The 18,470-nt window shown below is 39.0% G+C and overlaps 1 protein-coding gene across 1 annotated transcript in view; it reads left to right on the top strand.

Annotated features, from left to right (window-relative positions):
* The window catches only part of LOC137648917 (transcription initiation factor IIB-like), a 44,028-nt gene extending 26,935 nt beyond the window's left edge, over positions 1–17,093 (top strand). Inside the window, exons 4-7 of the mRNA XM_068382105.1 lie at positions 7,110–7,223; positions 10,320–10,421; positions 10,629–10,883; positions 13,994–17,093. Of these exons, the coding sequence (XP_068238206.1) occupies positions 7,110–7,223; positions 10,320–10,421; positions 10,629–10,883; positions 13,994–14,155 (633 nt within the window). The 3' untranslated portion in view covers positions 14,156–17,093. The remainder of the gene's footprint in view (positions 1–7,109; positions 7,224–10,319; positions 10,422–10,628; positions 10,884–13,993) is intronic.
* The last annotated feature ends 1,377 nt before the right edge of the window (positions 17,094–18,470 follow it).

Below are 18,470 nucleotides of genomic sequence, written 5' to 3'. Positions count from 1 at the left end.
CCGCATCAGCAGTGGGAAGGTGCTGTCAAGCTGCCGTGTTTTGACGCAATGCGGCATGCTCCGCAACCCACGGCAGTCCCTCCCACGCACCAGCACTCCGCTTTTGTTGTTGCCAGCTCGCAGACTGACCAGCAGCGGCATGATGTTGGATCCGCAGCAGCTACGCATGCACCCGTGCTGCCGGATTCAGCCGTTCAGCTTTCTGCTCCACCTTTGCCACTTCCTCCTCAGCTTTCGGATGATGGAGTATCTGATGACGACGAAGCTGCGCATTTGGACGATCCGCACTCCGACTTAGAAGAACCCAAGTCTACGCCTCCCTCCTTAGACTTTAGGAAAGTCCTTGCCCTGTTCAGGGAGTTGTATCCGGAACAGTTTGTGTCTGCAACCCCTCGCTCTCCTCCCTCCGAGTTTGCTTTAGGCATGCAGTCAGCAGCTCCTGCCTTCACCAAACTCGTACTCGCACGCTCATCCAAGAGAGCTTTGAGGGTTATGGGAGAGTGGTTGCAGTCCAAGAAGCAGCTGGGAAAGACTGCTTTCATCTTTCCGCCTACCAAGCTTGCTTCCAAATCTAGCGTCTGGTATGCCACGGGAGAGGAACCCGGCTTGGGAGTTCCTGCCTCTGCCCAGGGCGACTTCTCAAGTCTGGTTGACTCTCCCCGCAGGCTGGCTATGAGACGATCTAAGATTTGCTGGTCCTTTTCTGACATGGATCATCTGTTGAAGGGAGTTTTTCGTGCTTTTGAGATCTTCAACTTCCTCGATTGGTGTTTGGGAGCGTTAAGCAGAAAGACTTCCCCTTCGGATAAGGACTCTGCCATGCTTATCATGTCTAGCATGGACAAAGCCATTCGGGATGGGTCTGGTGAGCTTGCGGCTTCGTACGTGTCGGGAGTGCTTAAGAAGAGAGACCATCTTTGCTCCTTCTTGTCTGCTGGGATCACTCCTTGCCAGAAGTCGGAGTTGTTGTTTGCTCCGCTTTCCAAGTGTCTCTTTCCGGAAGAGCTGATCAAGGGGATGGCTGCCTCGTTGATCCAGAAGGATACCCATGACCTGGTGGCGTCCTCCGCACGTAAGGCCAAAGCTTTACCTTCCGTGCCTAGACCTAGGATGGACACACCAGCGTCTAGGTTCATCCCGCCCTTTCGTGGCAGAACCTCCAGCAGAGGGGGTACCCGTGCCGACAGTCATCGTGGCAAATCGAAGAAGGGTTCCAAGTCCTCAAAAGGCAGAATCTGACTGCCTACCTCTCCAGACAGCAGTGGGAGCCAGGCTCAAGAACTTCTGGCAGGCTTGGGAGAACAGAGGTGCAGACGCTCAGTCTGTGAAGTTGCTAAGGGAGGGGTACAGGATTCCTTTCTGCCGCAGTCCCCCTCTAGCAACTTCTCCCTTCAACCTCTCTCCCAACTACAAGAAGGACAAGAGGCTAGCGTTGCAACAAGAGGTGTCGCTCTTGCTACAAAAGGGAGCGGTAGTCATAGTCCGGGACCATCAATCCCCGGGCTTCTACAACCGTCTCTTCCTGGTAGCGAAGAAGACAGGAGGTTGGAGACCGGTGCTGGACGTCAGTGCTCTCAATGCTTTTGTCTCCAAGCAGACGTTCACAATGGAGACGACGAAGTCGGTCCTAGCAGCGGTCAGGAAGGAAGACTGGATGGTCTCGTTGGACCTGAAAGACGCGTACTTTCATGTCCCCGTCCATCCAGACTCCCAACCTTTCCTAAGGTTCGTCTTTGGAAAGGTCGTGTACCAGTTCCAAGCCCTGTGCTTTGGCCTAAGCACGGCACCTCTTGTGTTTACCAAACTGATGAGGAATATTGCCAAATTCCTTCACTTAGCAGACATCAGAGCCTCCCTCTATTTGGACGACTGGCTTTTAAGAGCTTCGTCAAGTCGTCGCTGTCTGGAGAATCTCAGATGGACTATGGATCTGACCAAGGAATTGGGTCTCCTGGTCAATATAGAGAAGTCCCAACTCGTCCCATCCCAAACCATTGTCTATCTAGGTATGGAGATTCAGAGTCGAGCTTTTCGGGCTTTTCCGTCGGCCCCCAGGATCAGTCAAGCCCTAGAATGCATCCAGAGCATGCTGAGAAGGAACCGATGTTCAGTCAGGCAGTGGATGAGTCTAACAGGGACACTTTCATCGCTGGCCCAGTTCATCGAGTTAGGGAGACTCCACCTCCGCCCCATTCAGTATCATCTAGCTACTCACTGGAGAAAGGACATGACGCTAGAAGCGGTCTCAGTGCCTATATCCGAAGAGATGAGGTCTACACTGACGTGGTGGAAGAACAGCATTCTTCTCAAGGAAGGTCTACCATTGGCTGTTCAGACCCCCGACCACCGTCTCTTCTCGGACGCATCGGACACGGGCTGGGGTGCGACACTGGACGGACAGGAATGCTCGGGCACGTGGAATCAGGAGCAAAGAACACTTCACATCAACTGCAAGGAGCTATTGGCAGTTCATCTGGCCTTGATAAACTTCAAGTCCCTCCATCTAAGCAAGGTGGTGGAGGTGAACTCCGACAACACCACAGCCTTGGCGTACATCTCCAAGCAAGGAGGGACTCATTCGAGGAAGTTGTTCGAGATCGCAAGGGACCTCCTCACTTGGTCAAAAGATCGAAAGATTTCGCTGGTAACGAGGTTCATTCAGGGCGACATGAATGTCATGGCAGATCGCCTCAGCCGGAAGGGTCAGGTCATCCCCACAGAGTGGACCCTTCACAAGAATGTTTGCAGCAGACTATGGGCCCTGTGGGGTCAGCCCACCATAGATCTATTCGCTACCTCGATGACCAAGAGGCTCCCGATGTATTGTTCACCGATTCCAGACCCAGCAGCAGTTCACGTGGATGCCTTTCTTCTGGATTGGTCCCATCTAGACCTGTATGCGTTCCCTCCGTTCAAGATTGTCAACAAGGTACTACAGAAGTTCGCCTCTCACGAAGGGACACGGTTGACGTTGGTTGCTCCCCTCTGGCCCGCGAGAGAATGGTTCACCGAGGTACTGCAATGGCTAGTGGACGTTCCCAGGACTCTTCCTCTAAGAGTGGACCTTCTGCGTCAGCCGCACGTAAAGAAGGTACACCCAAGCCTCCACGCTCTTCGTCTGACTGCCTTCAGACTATCGAAAGACTCTCAAGAGCTAGAGGCTTTTCGAAGGAGGCAGCCAGAGCGATTGCCAGAGCAAGGAGGACATCCACTCTCAAAGTCTACCAGTCAAAATGGGAAGTCTTCCGAAGCTGGTGCAAGGCGAATGCAGTTTCCTCAACCAGTACCTCTGTAACGCAGATAGCTGACTTCCTTTTACATCTAAGGAATGTAAGATCCCTATCAGCTCCTACGATCAAAGGTTACAGAAGCATGTTGGCAGCGGTCTTCCGCCACAGAGGCTTAGATCTTTCCACCAACAAAGATCTACAGGACCTCCTTAAGTCTTTTGAGACCTCAAAGGAGGGTCGGTTGGCCACACCAGGCTGGAACCTGGACGTGGTTTTAAGGTTCCTGATGTCAGCAAGGTTCGAACCGCTTCAATCAGCCTCTTTTAAGGATCTCACATTGAAGACTCTTTTCCTCGTTTGCTTAGCAACAGCTAAAAGAGTCAGTGAGATTCACGCCTTCAGCAGGAACATAGGTTTTACATCTGAAACGGCTACATGTTCCTTGCAGCTTGGTTTTTTAGCTAAAAACGAGCTTCCTTCTCGTCCTTGGCCCAAGTCGTTCGAGATCCCAAGCCTGTCCAACTTGGTTGGGAACGAACAAGAGAGAGTACTTTGCCCAGTAAGAGCTCTTAAGTACTATTTAAGACGTACAAAGCCATTACGAGGACAATCAGAAGCTTTATGGTGTTCTATCAAGAAACCTGCTTTACCGATGTCTAAGAACGCAGTTTCTTATTACATCAGGCTTTTGATTAGAGAGGCCCATTCTCATCTGAAGGAAGAAGACCTTGCTTTGCTGAAGGTAAGGACACATGAAGTTAGAGCTGTCGCTACTTCAGTGGCCTTCAAACAGAACCGTTCTCTGCAGAGTGTTATGGATACAACCTATTGGAGAAGCAAGTCAGTGTTCGCATCATTTTACCTCAAAGATGTCCAGTCTCTTTACGAGAACTGCTACACCCTGGGACCATTCGTAGCAGCGAGTGCAGTAGTAGGTGAGGGCTCAACCACTACATTCCCATAATCCCATAACCTTTTTTAATCTTTCTCTTGAAATGCTTTTTATTGTTGTTTTTTGGGTTGTACGGAAGGCTAAGAAGCCTTCCGCATCCTGGTTGATTTGGCGGGTGGTCAAATTCTTTCTTGAGAAGCGCCTAGATTAGAGGTTGTGATGAGGTCCTTTAGTATGGGTTGCAGCCCTTCATACTTCAGCACCTAGGAGTCGCTCAGCATCCTAAGAGGATCGCTAGGCTCAGTAAGGAAGACGTACTTAAAAAGGCAGAGTAATGGTTCAAGTCGACTTCCTTACCAGGTACTTATTTATTTTATGTTTGTTATTTTGAATAACTGCTAAAATGAAATACGGGATACTTAGCTTCTAATGTTAACATGTATGCTGGTCTCCACCCACCCCCCTGGGTGTGAATCAGCTACATGATCATCGGGTAAGATTAATATTGAAAAATGTTATTTTCCTTAGTAAAATAAATTTTTGAATATACTTACCCGATGATCATGAATTTAAGGACCCTCCCTTCCTCCCCATAGAGAACCAGTGGACCGAGGAGAAAATTGAGTTCTTGTTGACAAGAAGTACCTGAGTACCTACTCGACAGATGGCGCTGTTGTGTACACCCCCACCTGTATAGCGATCGCTGGCGTATCCCGACCTTAGATTTTTCTGTCGGGCAACAGAGTTGACAGCTACATGATCATCGGGTAAGTATATTCAAAAATTTATTTTACTAAGGAAAATAACATAATTACATAGTTTCATAATTATAATTGTTATAATTCTGTTTTGGTTACAGCTCTCCTTCCGTGAGTGTAAGTGGTTGTGAGAGCACGTGCCTGTTGTGTAATTCTTGTTTCCTTTCCCTCGGGAATCCTCTTCGGAGCCTTCCCCGGGGAATGAATGTGTACTAATGATTTTTGTTTTATTTTTTTACAGTTACCGATCTAGTTCGTTTCTGTAATATGGCAACGGTGTGAGCTGTCTTGTTGAGGCCTGGGGCTACAGTCGCGGTACGGAGGTCGCGTCATCTGCGATAGTCATTTGCATGGGTCTTCCAGGCAAAGTGAAGAGTCTTCGGTGGTTGGTACCGTGGGAGATATACCTCTTCCCTTGAGGCCTCTTCTCCAGCAATAACGGTCTTATTGCCTTTCGGCGGGAGGAAACTCCTTTCCTCTCTCGGCAATGAAGCCTGTCGCTCAGCCTTTCCCTGATCTTCAGGCTTAAAGGAATAACTTTTTCCTGCCCGCTGGATCTTTCCTCGCTCATGCGAAGCTACGATCGTCCCTGCCCTAGTCGGAGGAAGACCTCCAACTTGGAGCATGGCTCGGACTTTTTAGTCCCTTGAGATCTTCTCAAGACCCTTTACGTCAGGCCTCTGATCGTATTCCGTCTTGGGGCTCCTGCTCACTCTGGCCGCGGCCAGTGTGTAAGCAATCTTCTTGGTCTCGTACGACTCCGCCCTTTCTAAGGAATGGGGGAAGGCAACATTCAGGTTCGCTCCTGAGTTGTTGGCTAGACTCAGAATCTGGGGGTCCCGGCCCTTCGGTCCAATTCCTTCAAGATTTCGAGTCTCCATTCTGTATCTGATGTCCCAAGACCTTCTCTTTCTTGCCAGTAAAGGAATCGAGAGGTTAGCTTTGGGAACAGCTGCAGTTTGTCCTCAGTTGCAGCTGGTTTGGGAGCACAAGGACACTGGGGAGAGTCACCAGTACACCTCTTCAGCTCGGACTCAAGGACATTCATCTCGACCTGACTCCAGACCCTCCCCCGTCACGTCGCCCTACAGCACGATGTCGGATACATTGCAACGTCCCTCGCCTTCGAGTAATACTACTCTGTGACGCAGGTGCTACAAGCTGGAGTCTGGAAGCGTCTAATGACCTTCGCAGCCCGCTTCCTGCAGGGCGTGACCCACAGGAGTCTCGATACGTTTTCTATCGCTCTGTGGTGGCTACACAACAGCTGGTCTAACCTCAGGCTCCTTTTTGGACAGGTAGCAGAAGTTTGAGTGCATTGTTATCAGGTTTTAGTCTGCATGAACAAAAGAAGTAGGTCTGGCCTTTATTTCTTTCTTCATCATCCCCTCTACGGGGAAGCAGCATCCTGGTCTCTGCATAGCTGACCTCGAACCTCTGCAGGTAAACCATGCTTCCTTGTGTTCCGAGTATTGAGTCAATACTGTCGCGTCCCCCATACCCTCACGAGGTGGTATTGGGAACGTCCTAACCCAGAGTTCCTTCTGGAACTCCAGGTCAACTGCCTAGGACGGGTCACACTTCTTCCTTCACACACAAGCTTATGTAGGCCACACGGTTCCTTGCGGAGCAAGGAACTTGTGAGGTGCAGGGACTCCTTTTCTCGAGTGCGACTCACTCGGATTCTGAGTCCCCGGGTAAAGTCAAAGCCAGTATGGCTGGGGACTTTCCACCCTACCTAAGGGGTAAGTCACCCAATGTAAATAGCGTGGTTTGTATTTCGGTTACGGAACAAATGACAAATTCGAAGATAATTTGTATTTTTCCTAACCATACAAACCTTAGCTATTTACACATATTTGCCCGTCAGCCCTGTCCCCCAAGACAAGTCCTACCTCTAAGTGAAAGTGAGCATTCATCTGTGTGTGTGAGGGGGGGAGGGGTAGCTAGCTACCACTCCCCTACCCCCCCCCCCCCCCCCGCTAACTAGCGCGGGGGTAATACACCCTCGTTAAATTCTAATGGCTCGCCATTTCAGCTGCGCTAAAAGGTAAACCCAATGTAAATAGCTAAGGTTTGTATGGTTAGGAAAAATACAAATTATCTTCGAATTTGTCATCTTTTAATATTTTTTTTCAAGTCTCCCACAAGAACGCAGTGTATAGTGAAATCAAGATAAATAAAAGGTTTTGTTGAACTAATATATCTTATGTCATTTTGATATTTCAGATGAGCAGTTCAGACAGAGCCCTCATCAATGCTTTCAGGGAGATAGCCAACATGGCGGACAAAATCAACCTTCCCAAAGCCATTGTAGACAGAGCTAATGTTCTTTTTAAGCAAGTAAGTAAAGTTTTGTGTAAGAATATCTTTAAAGTTTTGCGTAGAAATATCTTTAAAGTTTTGAGTAGGAATATCTTTAAAGTTTTTCTTAGGAATATCTTAAGTTTTGTGTAGGAATATCTTTAAAGTTTTGCTTAGGAATATCTTTAAAGTTTTGCGTAGGAATATCTTTAAAGTTTTGCGTAGGAATATCTTTAAAGTTTTGCGTAGAAATATCTTTTAAAGTTTTGCGTAGGAATATCTTTAAAGTTTTGCGTAGGAATATCTTTAAAGTGTTGCGTAGGAATATCTTTAAAGTTTTGCGTAGGAATATCTTTAAAGTTTTGCGTAGGAATATCTTTAAAGTTTTGCGTAGAAATATCTTTTAAAGTTTTGCGTAGGAATAACTTTAAAGTTTTGCGTAGGAATATCTTTAAAGTTTTACGTAGGAATATCTTTAAAGTTTTGCGTAGGAATATCTTTTAAAGTTTTGCTTAGGAATATCTTTAAAGTTTTGCGTAGAAATATCTTTTAAAGTTTTGCGTAGGAATAACTTTAAAGTTTTGCGTAGGAATATCTTTAAAGTTTTGCGTAGGAATATCTTTAATGTTTTGCGTAGGAATATCTTTAATGTTTTGCGTAGGAATATCTTTAAAGTTTTGCGTAGGAATATCTTTAAAGTTTTGCGTAGGAATATCTTTAAAGTTTTGCGTAGAAATATCTTTTAAAGTTTTGCGTAGAAATATCTTTTAAAGTTTTGCGTAGGAATAACTTTAAAGTTTTGCGTAGGAATAACTTTAAAGTTTTGCGTAGGAATATCTTTTAAAGTTTTGCGTGGGAATATCTTTAAAGTTTCGCGTAGGAATATCTTAAAAGTTTTGCGTAGGAATAACTTTGAAGTTTTGCGTAGGAATAACTTTAAAGTTTTGCATAGGAATAACTTTAAAGTTTTGCGTAGGAATATCTATAAAGTTTTGCGTAGGAATATCTTTAAAGTTTTGCGTAGGAATATCTTTAAAGTTTTGCGTAGGAATATCTTCAAAGTTTTGCGTAGGAATATCTTTTAAAGTTTTGCGTAGGAATAACTTTAAAGTTTTGCGTAGGAATATCTTTAAAGTTTTGCGTAGGAATATCTTTAAAGTTTTGCGTAGGAATATCTTTAAAGTTTTGCGTAGAAATATCTTTTAAAGTTTTGCGTAGGAATAACTTTAAAGTTTTGCGTAGGAATATCTTCAAAGTTTTGCTTAGGAATATCTTTAAAGTTTTGCGTAGGAATATCTTTAAAGTTTTGCGTAGGAATATCTTTTAAAGTTTTGCGTAGGAATATCTTTAAAGTTTTGCGTAGGAATATCTTTAAAGTTTTGCGTAGGAATATCTTTAAAGTTTTGCGTAGGAATATCTTTTAAAGTTTTGCGTAGGAATATCTTTAAAGTTTTGCTTAGGAATATCTTTAAAGTTTTGCGTAGAAATATCTTTTAAAGTTTTGCGTAGGAATAACTTTAAAGTTTTGCGTAGGAATATCTTTAAAGTTTTACGTAGGAATATCTTTAAAGTTTTGCGTAGGAATATCTTTAAAGTTTTGCTTAGGAATATCTTTAAAGTTTTGCGTAGAAATATCTTTTAAAGTTTTGCGTAGGAATAACTTTAAAGTTTTGCGTAGGAATATCTTCAAAGTTTTGCTTAGGAATATCTTTAAAGTTTTGCGTAGGAATATCTTTAAAGTTTTGCGTAGGAATATCTTTTAAAGTTTTGCGTAGGAATATCTTTAAAGTTTTGCGTAGGAATATCTTTAAAGTTTTGCGTAGGAATATCTTTTAAAGTTTTGCGTAGGAATATCTTTAAAGTTTTGCGTAGGAATATCTTTAAAGTTTTGCGTAGGAATATCTTTTAAAGTTTTGCGTAGGAATATCTTTAAAGTTTTGCGTAGGAATATCTTTTAAAGTTTTGCGTAGGAATATCTTTAAAGTTTTGCGTAGGAATATCTTTAAAGTTTTGCGTAGGAATATCTTTAAAGTTTTGCGTAGGAATATCTTTTAAAGTTTTGCGTAGGAATATCTTTAAAGTTTTGCGTAGGAATATCTTTAAAGTTTTGCGTAGGAATATCTTTTAAAGTTTTGCGTAGGATTAACTTTAAAGTTTTGCGTAGGAATATCTTTAAAGTTTTGCGTAGGAATATCTTTTAAAGTTTTGCGTAGGAATATCTTTAAAGTTTTGCGTAGGAATATCTTTAAAGTTTTGCGTAGGAATATCTTTTAAAGTTTTGCGTAGGAATATCTTTAAAGTTTTGCGTAGGAATATCTTTAAAGTTTTGCGTAGGAATATCTTTTAAAGTTTTGCGTAGGAATATCTTCGGGCATTTTAATTATGAATAGTTATTTCCCTATTCATTTACTAATGCATGGATGTTGTATTTTTGTTTGATGCTGTTTAGATGTTGGTTTGTAAAGACCAGTAATTTTTCTTTATTAGAATATTTTTGTTTGCAAATTACCGAAATGTATAATAGATTCTGTTGTATAGGTAGATTCTTCAAGTACTTACCGGCTAAGTTTCTGGATTATTATTATTATTATTATTATTATTATTATTATTACTAGCTTAGTTACAACCCTAGTTGGAAAAGCAAGATGCTATAAGCCCAAGGGCTCCAACAAAGAAAAATAGTCCAGTGAGGAAACGAAATAAGGAAATAAACACTATAAAAAGTGATGAACAATTAAAATAAGACATTTTAGAAACATTAACAACGATCAGAATAAGAAATGGGGAGTGCACGGGTGACATATAAGGCAGTTTGATAATTTTCTTTTATATATTTATTAATGTTTTTTTCTTTTACTGTATATATTTAGGAATGTTTTCCTTTTATATATTAAGGAATGTAACTAGACTGATGAATTTCTTAGCATTAAACACCTAATCTCTTTCCAATACTGTAGTGTTCATTTCCCAATTGTAGCAAGTGTGTATGTGGGTGATTTTAACAAGACAGTGATCTTGTACTGGTACCACTATGTTAGATAGAAACATTTTAATAATTTGTAGCCTTGTGTGTTGTTTCTAATCTCACTTGATATTTTCAATTTAAGAAACACTACAGTAGTTTATTTTTTTCAGGTCCATGATGGGAAAAATCTTAAAGGACGAAGTAATGATGCGATTGCTTCTGCTTCTCTCTATATTGCCTGTCGACAAGAGGGAGTCCCACGTACATTCAAGGTGATCAGAGGGTTTAATTGTACGATGTTGTGATTGGATCTTTAGATTTGCACTGGTTTTTCGTATATGACATTTTGTATCACCATACAATATACATATGTATAGATTAAGTATTTGGAGGATGCATTGAACATTTAGAAATTTCCTCTTCAAGCCTTTGAGAATTTTCCTTTATCGTCAATTCCCCCCCCCCCCCCAATATTTCAGGAAATTTGTGCCGTGAGTAAAATTAGCAAGAAAGAAATTGGTCGCTGCTTCAAGCTGATTTTGAAGGCTTTGGAAACCCAGGTTGACCTCATCACCACTGGAGATTTCATGTCCAGATTTTGCTCCAACTTGGGTCTGCCGGCTTCAGTCCAAAAGGGTGCGACTCACATAGCAAGAAAAGCCGTTGACTTGGACATCGTTCCTGGAAGATCACCGATCTCTGTAGCTGCAGCAGCCATTTATATGGCATCTCAGGTAGAGATCTTCTTATTTATTTATTTTTTTTCATTTTTTTTTTTTTTTTTTTTTTTTGAAGGGTGGTAAGCTTCACTGTCGAGTGTGCTATACTGAGGGGAGTGAGTTTAAAGTGCAAATGTAGTAACAAATATTGCCACATATACAATGACCCTTAAATCCTCAGGTTCACCCCCTGAGAATTGGAGTTAGTCTCATACAATCTTTCTGAAAATCACACCTTGAATTCCAAGTGATGCTTATTGATAGGCAAGCCCAGGCCTGACTATGATAACTGAAAATAAAGGTAACCAAAGCATATTTACTGTACATATTGGCATATGTTCATGATAACCTATTTGAACAAAAATTTTGATAACAATGAAATCAACTTTCATCCGTGCGAGTCCAGCTAAGGAATTGAAAACATCGAGTTATGGTTGCATTCTCAGCAACCTTTATAGATCTCTACCCTATCAATAATGTTCATGGTATTGTTAATGTGGGTAGTAAAATTATCATAAATTGTACTGTATCAAAGATGACCTTCGATCAAAGGGATTAACCGGTGATGAGGTGTGGGACAGAGGTAGATGGGGAAAGCTGACCAGAAACATCGACCCCACATAGAAGTGGGAAAAGATGTAGACAAAGAAGAAGAAGATACTGTCATTAGCGATAGTTTATTATTGTTGACTGAACACAAACAGAATGGTTTTCCTGTTTTGTAAGAATTTCTAAGGGTACAGTAACTACAGGTTTCTATGCGTTAGGGAAAAATACAAATTGTCTCCGAATTTGTAATTTTTGTAATAACATCATTACTAAAAGCTATTCATATCATTAGCTATCACTTGGATGAGTGTGTGTGTTCATTATGATCGGCAATAGAGTAAACAAAACAATGGTTTCCCTTTAGGTGGCGTGCTTAGGAAAAAAATTATATAAAATCGCCTTTATTTCCTTAAAAAAATATAATCAGTACAAAACCAATATTTTGTGAGTTTTGTTAGTGCAAAATCTAACCTATACACAAATGGTTTTGTAATTTAGCAATTATCTTGTATAAAAGATGACTTAAATTCATTCAAATTTGCCCTAATTTTCGTCTTCATCTCATCTAACGGTTGTCTTGTATGGCGAAGTATACGGTAGTTTTCAAAATCAGATCGCAGCATTTTTAGACACGGCTTTGGAGAAAACCTTCCCCCTATAAAATTGTTATTGCTCATCAAAAGACCAATAATTGATTTGCTAAATTCTTGGGAATTTGGCTAGTAAAAAAATCATGTCATTCAGCTGTTAATTCTTAATTTTTTTAGATTAAATTTGTTTTTCTGATTTTCATTACGAGGTTTAATCGATTAAAACTGAGTTATTATACTCAAAACTAGTGGGGAATGTTTTAGTAGCTGAAGCATCATAAATCTTCTGAGTACATTGAAAGTCAGTTTGTGATGTTATCTGCCTTTATTGAATGTACGATAAACTTGTTTCGAGATCATATCCTCATTATGGTAACACCTGGGCTTCTCTCAGCTGTGGAATATTGTAATTTTATGATCATGGTAACATCTGTGGTATATTATTCTTTCATGCTACATTAGTCATTGGAGAAAAATGAGTCAGTAAATTATGATTCATTATTCTGTATCTATGTGAATGATATATTCCTCTGTTCTTTTACTATCACGAATAGCAAGGTTTTGCCTTTCACCTCAATTTCATGTACTGCATAGTAGAAGAAACGGGGTGTATGTGACCAAAGTATCGTTTCCTCTTATTATTATTACTTGCTAAGCTACAACTCTAGTTGGAAAAGCAGGATGCTATAAGCACAGAGGGCTCCAACAGGGAAAATAGCTCAGTTAGGAAAGGGAACGAGGAAAAATAAAATATTTTTAAGAAGAGCAACAATATTAAAATAAATATCACTTTATAAACTAGATTTGTTGACCAGGCTGACATGAGTTTTTATTGTTTATATATGACATATCTGTTTTTGACATTGTTAATAGTTTATATAGGACATATCTGTTTGACGCTGTTACTGTTTTTAGAATGATATATTGTTAATTTATTCTCATCATTTATTTATTTCCTTATTTCCTTTCCTCACTGGGCTATTTTTCCCTGTTGGAGCCCTTGGGCTTATAGCATCTTGCTTTTCCAACTAGGGTTGTAGCTTGGCTAGTAATAATAATAATAATGTGTATAATTCTTATTATATATGAGTGTTTCAGCTTCAGATAGATTGAAATGTTTGTTTTGACCACATACATGGAAGTATCCATAACTTTAGAAAAACATGCCTACACTAGATGCAAGTTAGCATTCTCTTTTTATAGAATCTTAAACTTCAAATTTTAATCATTGCTCCTCTTCCTGTAGAGGGAGGTTAGTTCTGTTAATACACCTCACAGGGTGTACTGTATGCACGACTTGTCTTTTTTGCAGCATCTTGTTGGCCCCTGGCAATACTGACTTTTAATTTTTTACACCTCCGTTCTTGCTTCCTCTCGACCATTTTGCTGTTAAACCTGTTCTGATTCTAACTCTTTAGAGCAACTGCAGAGTTTTACCCCCCAGTTGTACTTGCATGACAAATGACCTCCCAACCCCAGCATTTCTTGTTATTATTTGCTAAGCTACAACTCTAATTGGAAAAGCAGGATGCTATAAGCCCAGCGGCTCCAACAAGGAAAATAGCCCAGTGAGGAAGGGAAACAAGGAAAAATACAATATTTTAAGAGTAACAACATTAAAATATCTCCTATGTAAACTATTAAAACTTTAACAAAACAAGAGGAGGAGAAATAAGATAGAATAGTGAGCCCGAGTGTACCCTCAAGCAAGAGAACTCTAACTCAAGACAGTAGAAGACCATGGTACAGAGGCTGTGGCAATACCCAGGAATAGTGAAGAATGGTTTGATTTTGGAGTGTCCTTCTAGAAGAACTGCCTACCTTAGCTAAAGAGTCTTTTCTAGCCTTATATAGAGGAAAGTGGCCACTGAACAATGGATAGTGCAGTAACCACTCGGGTGAAGAAGAATTGTTTGGTAATCTCAGTGTTCATATATTTGGTCATATATTTCAAATTCATAAGTCTTGTTTTTCCTTACATTTCAGGCCTCAGAAGACAAGAAAACTCAGAAGGAAATTGGTGACATAGCAGGTGTTGCTGATGTAACCATCAGACAATCCTACAAACTGATGTACCCAAAAGCTAAAGATCTTTTCCCAGAGGATTTCAAGTTTTTCACGCCGGTCGAACAGCTTCCACAGCTATAAAACTTTTTCCTGTGTTGAGTCTTTCTTGGTTTTTTCATCATCGTATGAAAAAATTATGTTAAGGTAGGAAATAGCAATGTGCCACTGCACACCATGGACCTCATTCTTGCCAGGACAAACCATTTGGTTTGAAATTTAAACTTTTTTGTACTATTCTTACTGCAGTATGAGGAAATAATGTTTTTTTTTTTTTTGGTTACTGTCTTTCTTGGAATAATGCAATGAACAAGTGTAAGGAAGGGTTGTAGGGATGCAGGATGAGTTGAATAAAGTAGTGATGGGGACATTTTAAGCTTCAACACACCAGAATTGGAGAAATTTAGATGCATGCTGTTTATGTTTTCCAAGGAAAGAAAGAGAGCTACTGTAGAGCCTCTTTATTTACATTGAAGAATTTGTTGGTATAATGTTTCTTGAAGGAGAAATAATTATGATTTTACTTAACAGGGAGCTGAGAATGTAGGTGCTGTGGAGAGCCAGATATGAGTTGCCTCTTTTAAGCAGATGTATAATGTTAATACTGTGTTTAAATCAGAATTTTTTTTCTGAGTTTTTAGTGTAACATTTCACTTAACATGATGTGAAATTATGAAATAGTTGAGGTAAATTTCATACATCAATGATATTATGCTCTTATGATACTTTGATTCACAGGAAGTTACTATTTATAAGTATCGTAAGCATTTTATAGGTTATTGTTATTTCAAAGAACAGAAATTTTTTTTTGTGGCTATGTTCAAGTTTTTTATGTAATAGTAGTATAGTGTTTCTTATGAGTGCCGTTGGTCCAGTATTTTATTTTTTCATTTCTGTTGTCAATTTAGTTTTTTTTTCAGCAGATTGGATTGAAATGCAACAGCTCAGCGATTTGTTGTCATCATCAAAATTAGCTATAGATAGCTTTATTATCTTAAGTGTTCATATTTAGACTAGCAAAGAAGCTTAAGTATGTTTCCCTCTTGAAATATAACCTATGTTATTTTTATTAGTAGAAGACAGGTGATGCTCAAGGCATCTCAGTCATTGTTGTGCTTGTGTTTGCCGGTAGCTGGCTAGCTGTTGTTTTCATCAGATTTGGCATTTAAGAGGTCACTTTGATAGCCTTAAACTTGTTAGTGGTTAACGTACGCTGTAAAATAATTAACGCGTGTGTACTATTCATTGAAATTGATATATAACATCATTGAAAATGTACCGTGGGTGAAATTACCATCGTGTAGACGTTGCATAGAGAGGCAATTTTGCTCGTTTACATCTCATTGCCTTTGTTTACAAAGATTTAAATTTTTTTTTCCTGTTATGTACAACTTACTTTCAAGTAGATATCATTTCTAGACTCGTGCTTCATGAAAGCTACCCGTAAACACCGTTCTGCTTTTAGTTTGTTTATCCTCATTTTGTAGAAGAGCTCCGGAGGCCTTGGTGAAACAATTTCTCTTCAACAGTTTCTTCCGTAGCGGTTTAGATCAGGGGTTCATTGTATAGTGGTACACACAGATGTCACAATTAGAGCATTGCTTGTTTATGGTGTCGCTGGAAGATAGTGAATCAGCAGGAAGTTTATATATCTTTCTTAATGTGCATCTTTAAAAGTACAAGATGGTGAACTGCAAAATATCTAGATGGAGATAGCCGTTGTTTTCAGTTGATCATTTTGAGATTTTCAAGAATATTTTTTTCATTGACATTGAATATATATATGTATTCTATATATTTTTAACAATATACAGATCCCACCTCTTCACTTTATTAACTTGAAGTTTTTGAAAAGAAGGGAAAAAATCGACTGGCGTCTGACTTTTTTTTTTTTCTTTTCAAGTTGAAAATTCAAGTTACAATCACATCCTTTGTCTGTGTATTCTCCTTCCAGGTGCAAAAATATTTTATACAAGTACAATTTGTAACCTTTGACCTTTTGGAGATTGTGTAAAGGAGCTATAAAACTGAGAAAGGGTAAGGATTACTGGTCAAGTTTGGGTCTGTTATATTACTGTTCTTCATGCAGTTGTGTTATTGGGTATATTTGCATTTGACCCCACAGTAGGCACTTACTCAGGTCCTTTAGACAATACTCTCTCGACCTATTTTTTGTCACGTAGAAGATAAAGAGCCGTGAAAAAAAATTACCGCAGCCTAATCTGTTAGTGTATTTCTCTCTGGTAGGGATTTTAGTGCGATAGATTCACAGGTATGGAAAGCATATTCCTTTGAACTCAGATTGTTGTGCTGAACAAGAGATTTTATGTGAATTAGCATCCTTCAATTTGTAGTAACCCTCTGTGACCAGTCAGCCCCTAAAAATATAAAAAAATGGGATGTTTAGGGTTCTGTTGTTAATCCATGTCACTCGAGTGTTTTTCTTTTTTGTTTGATTTTTAATCTGAGGTGGAAGGTGGTTTAGATATTTGATAAGGCTGTTTCATGGTTTTACAGTGAACAAACACTTTTAATCTATTTCTGGCTTGCTTTGGAATACCGTACAGTGTGTCACCGTCGTCATCATCAGCATTTTGATATAAGATTTTCCCTGAATGTGGTCCTACGTTAAAAGTTCAACTCGGTGCAGTAAGTAAAACCAATTCCATATCAAGAAGATTCAGTATATTTGCTTGAATAAATTTCAGTCTTCATCTATAATTTATAGCGTTGTTATTTATGAAGTTTTATTTTTATTTACCTGAATTTCAGTTCTTTTTGGTTAGTTTCATTATTTTAAATTGTCATGACTACTGCTTAATTTCTGAAGTCGCACAGGGTTAGCATAAAAATCGGTTTTTGAAATGAAAGGTGAAAAATTTGTCATAACTTTTAGAAATTATGGAAATATTTATTTGCACTGGAGAGAGTACAAACGAAAATCTTCGATACTTGCCATAGTATATCATGTAAGGAGTGCTTTTAAAGTAGTACCTGTTTTAAAGTTTCAAGTTTTAGATCTCGGCATCACTTTCCTGCCACCAAGTCAGACTTAACGATATTGACGTAGTTTGTGAATGTTGATATTTTTCAGATGATAACATTTCTCAAACTTCTAACGTTATGCGAGAAGAGTCTGTTGTTCGTTATTTCTTTAATCGATCAACTGGCGATTGGATAAGAATTTATATATTGTAGATTCTGCAAGATTTAAATTACACAATTCAAATTTTATAGAATTAGAAATACATTCATTCCTTTTGAATTAACCAAAGTGTTTATTAAAGAAATCATCTCATATGGTCCCTGCCATAAAATTAATTCTTGACACATTCTTTTGATAAAAATTCTGCTTACCAGATTAATTCTTGACACATTCTTTTGATAAAAATTGTGCTTACCAGATTAATTCTTGACACATTCTTTTGATAAAAATTGTGCTTACCTTTATGGCGATACCAGAATCAAACACTTGTCGACAAAATCAAAGGTTTCATTGTTCATACGCCATCTGCTTGTTTTATAGAAGATATTTAAATCAATTCCTTCCATCTCATAACTTTAAGTATTTATTAAGGATGAAAACTTTCAGTGAGAGTATTTGGTACAAATTAGTCTTTTGATCTTTCAAATTGTTTTTATTATCTTTATTGAAACTATAATTTGTTTAATTATTGTTTTACTTTAAATCACAAAAAATCAAAGGGGCTTGAGATTTTTTTTTTTCATATAAAAGATTGCTTCACTGCTGTAGTCCTTTGTTTAATAGAAATTTCAGATCTGCTTGAAAAATAGCAGTTGGGAATAATCTTGTTTATCATACTTATTATTTAACAAGGGAATAAGAATAAGCATCTTGAAGGTTATTCTATATAGGTACCCAGCAGGGTATGTTTTTGCTATCCACATGATGGGCTCAAATTACGTCTGGTTAACCTGCCAAATATCATGTCTCAAAATGTCTTTTAAGATGAATTCAGTGATATAATAAAAGTCTTTGAAACTGAATTGCATCAACAAATGATATTTTACAGAGGTTTCTTTGAAAGGTATTGGAAAATACAAAAAAAAAGGTAAATATAAAGTTTGGTATTTACCAAAATCTGTTTTTTCCTATTTCATAGTTGTCATTTTCTTGTTGCTTCCATGATCTCTGTTTTTATTTATATTTTTTTTTATATTGGTTGTGTAACATTTTTGGAGTCATGATGGAAAATTTACTACAAATCTCGATTCCAGTTAATATTTGGTCCTTTTGATTTCAGTCTCATGTCACCAGCCTGTAAGAGTTGAGAATTTCAACTGGTGAGGAGAAATGTATCAATGACGAAAATTTTAAGATACATATTAATTCACATATGTATACTGCATTCACATTGTCTTTTTGCATAATTAAGGT

This window comes from Palaemon carinicauda, chromosome 10 (genome assembly GCF_036898095.1).
Source record: "Palaemon carinicauda isolate YSFRI2023 chromosome 10, ASM3689809v2, whole genome shotgun sequence".
NCBI classification, from domain to species: domain Eukaryota; kingdom Metazoa; phylum Arthropoda; class Malacostraca; order Decapoda; family Palaemonidae; genus Palaemon; species Palaemon carinicauda.
Note: the sequence above shows the minus strand (reverse complement) of the source record. Positions and strands in the feature narration are given on the sequence as shown.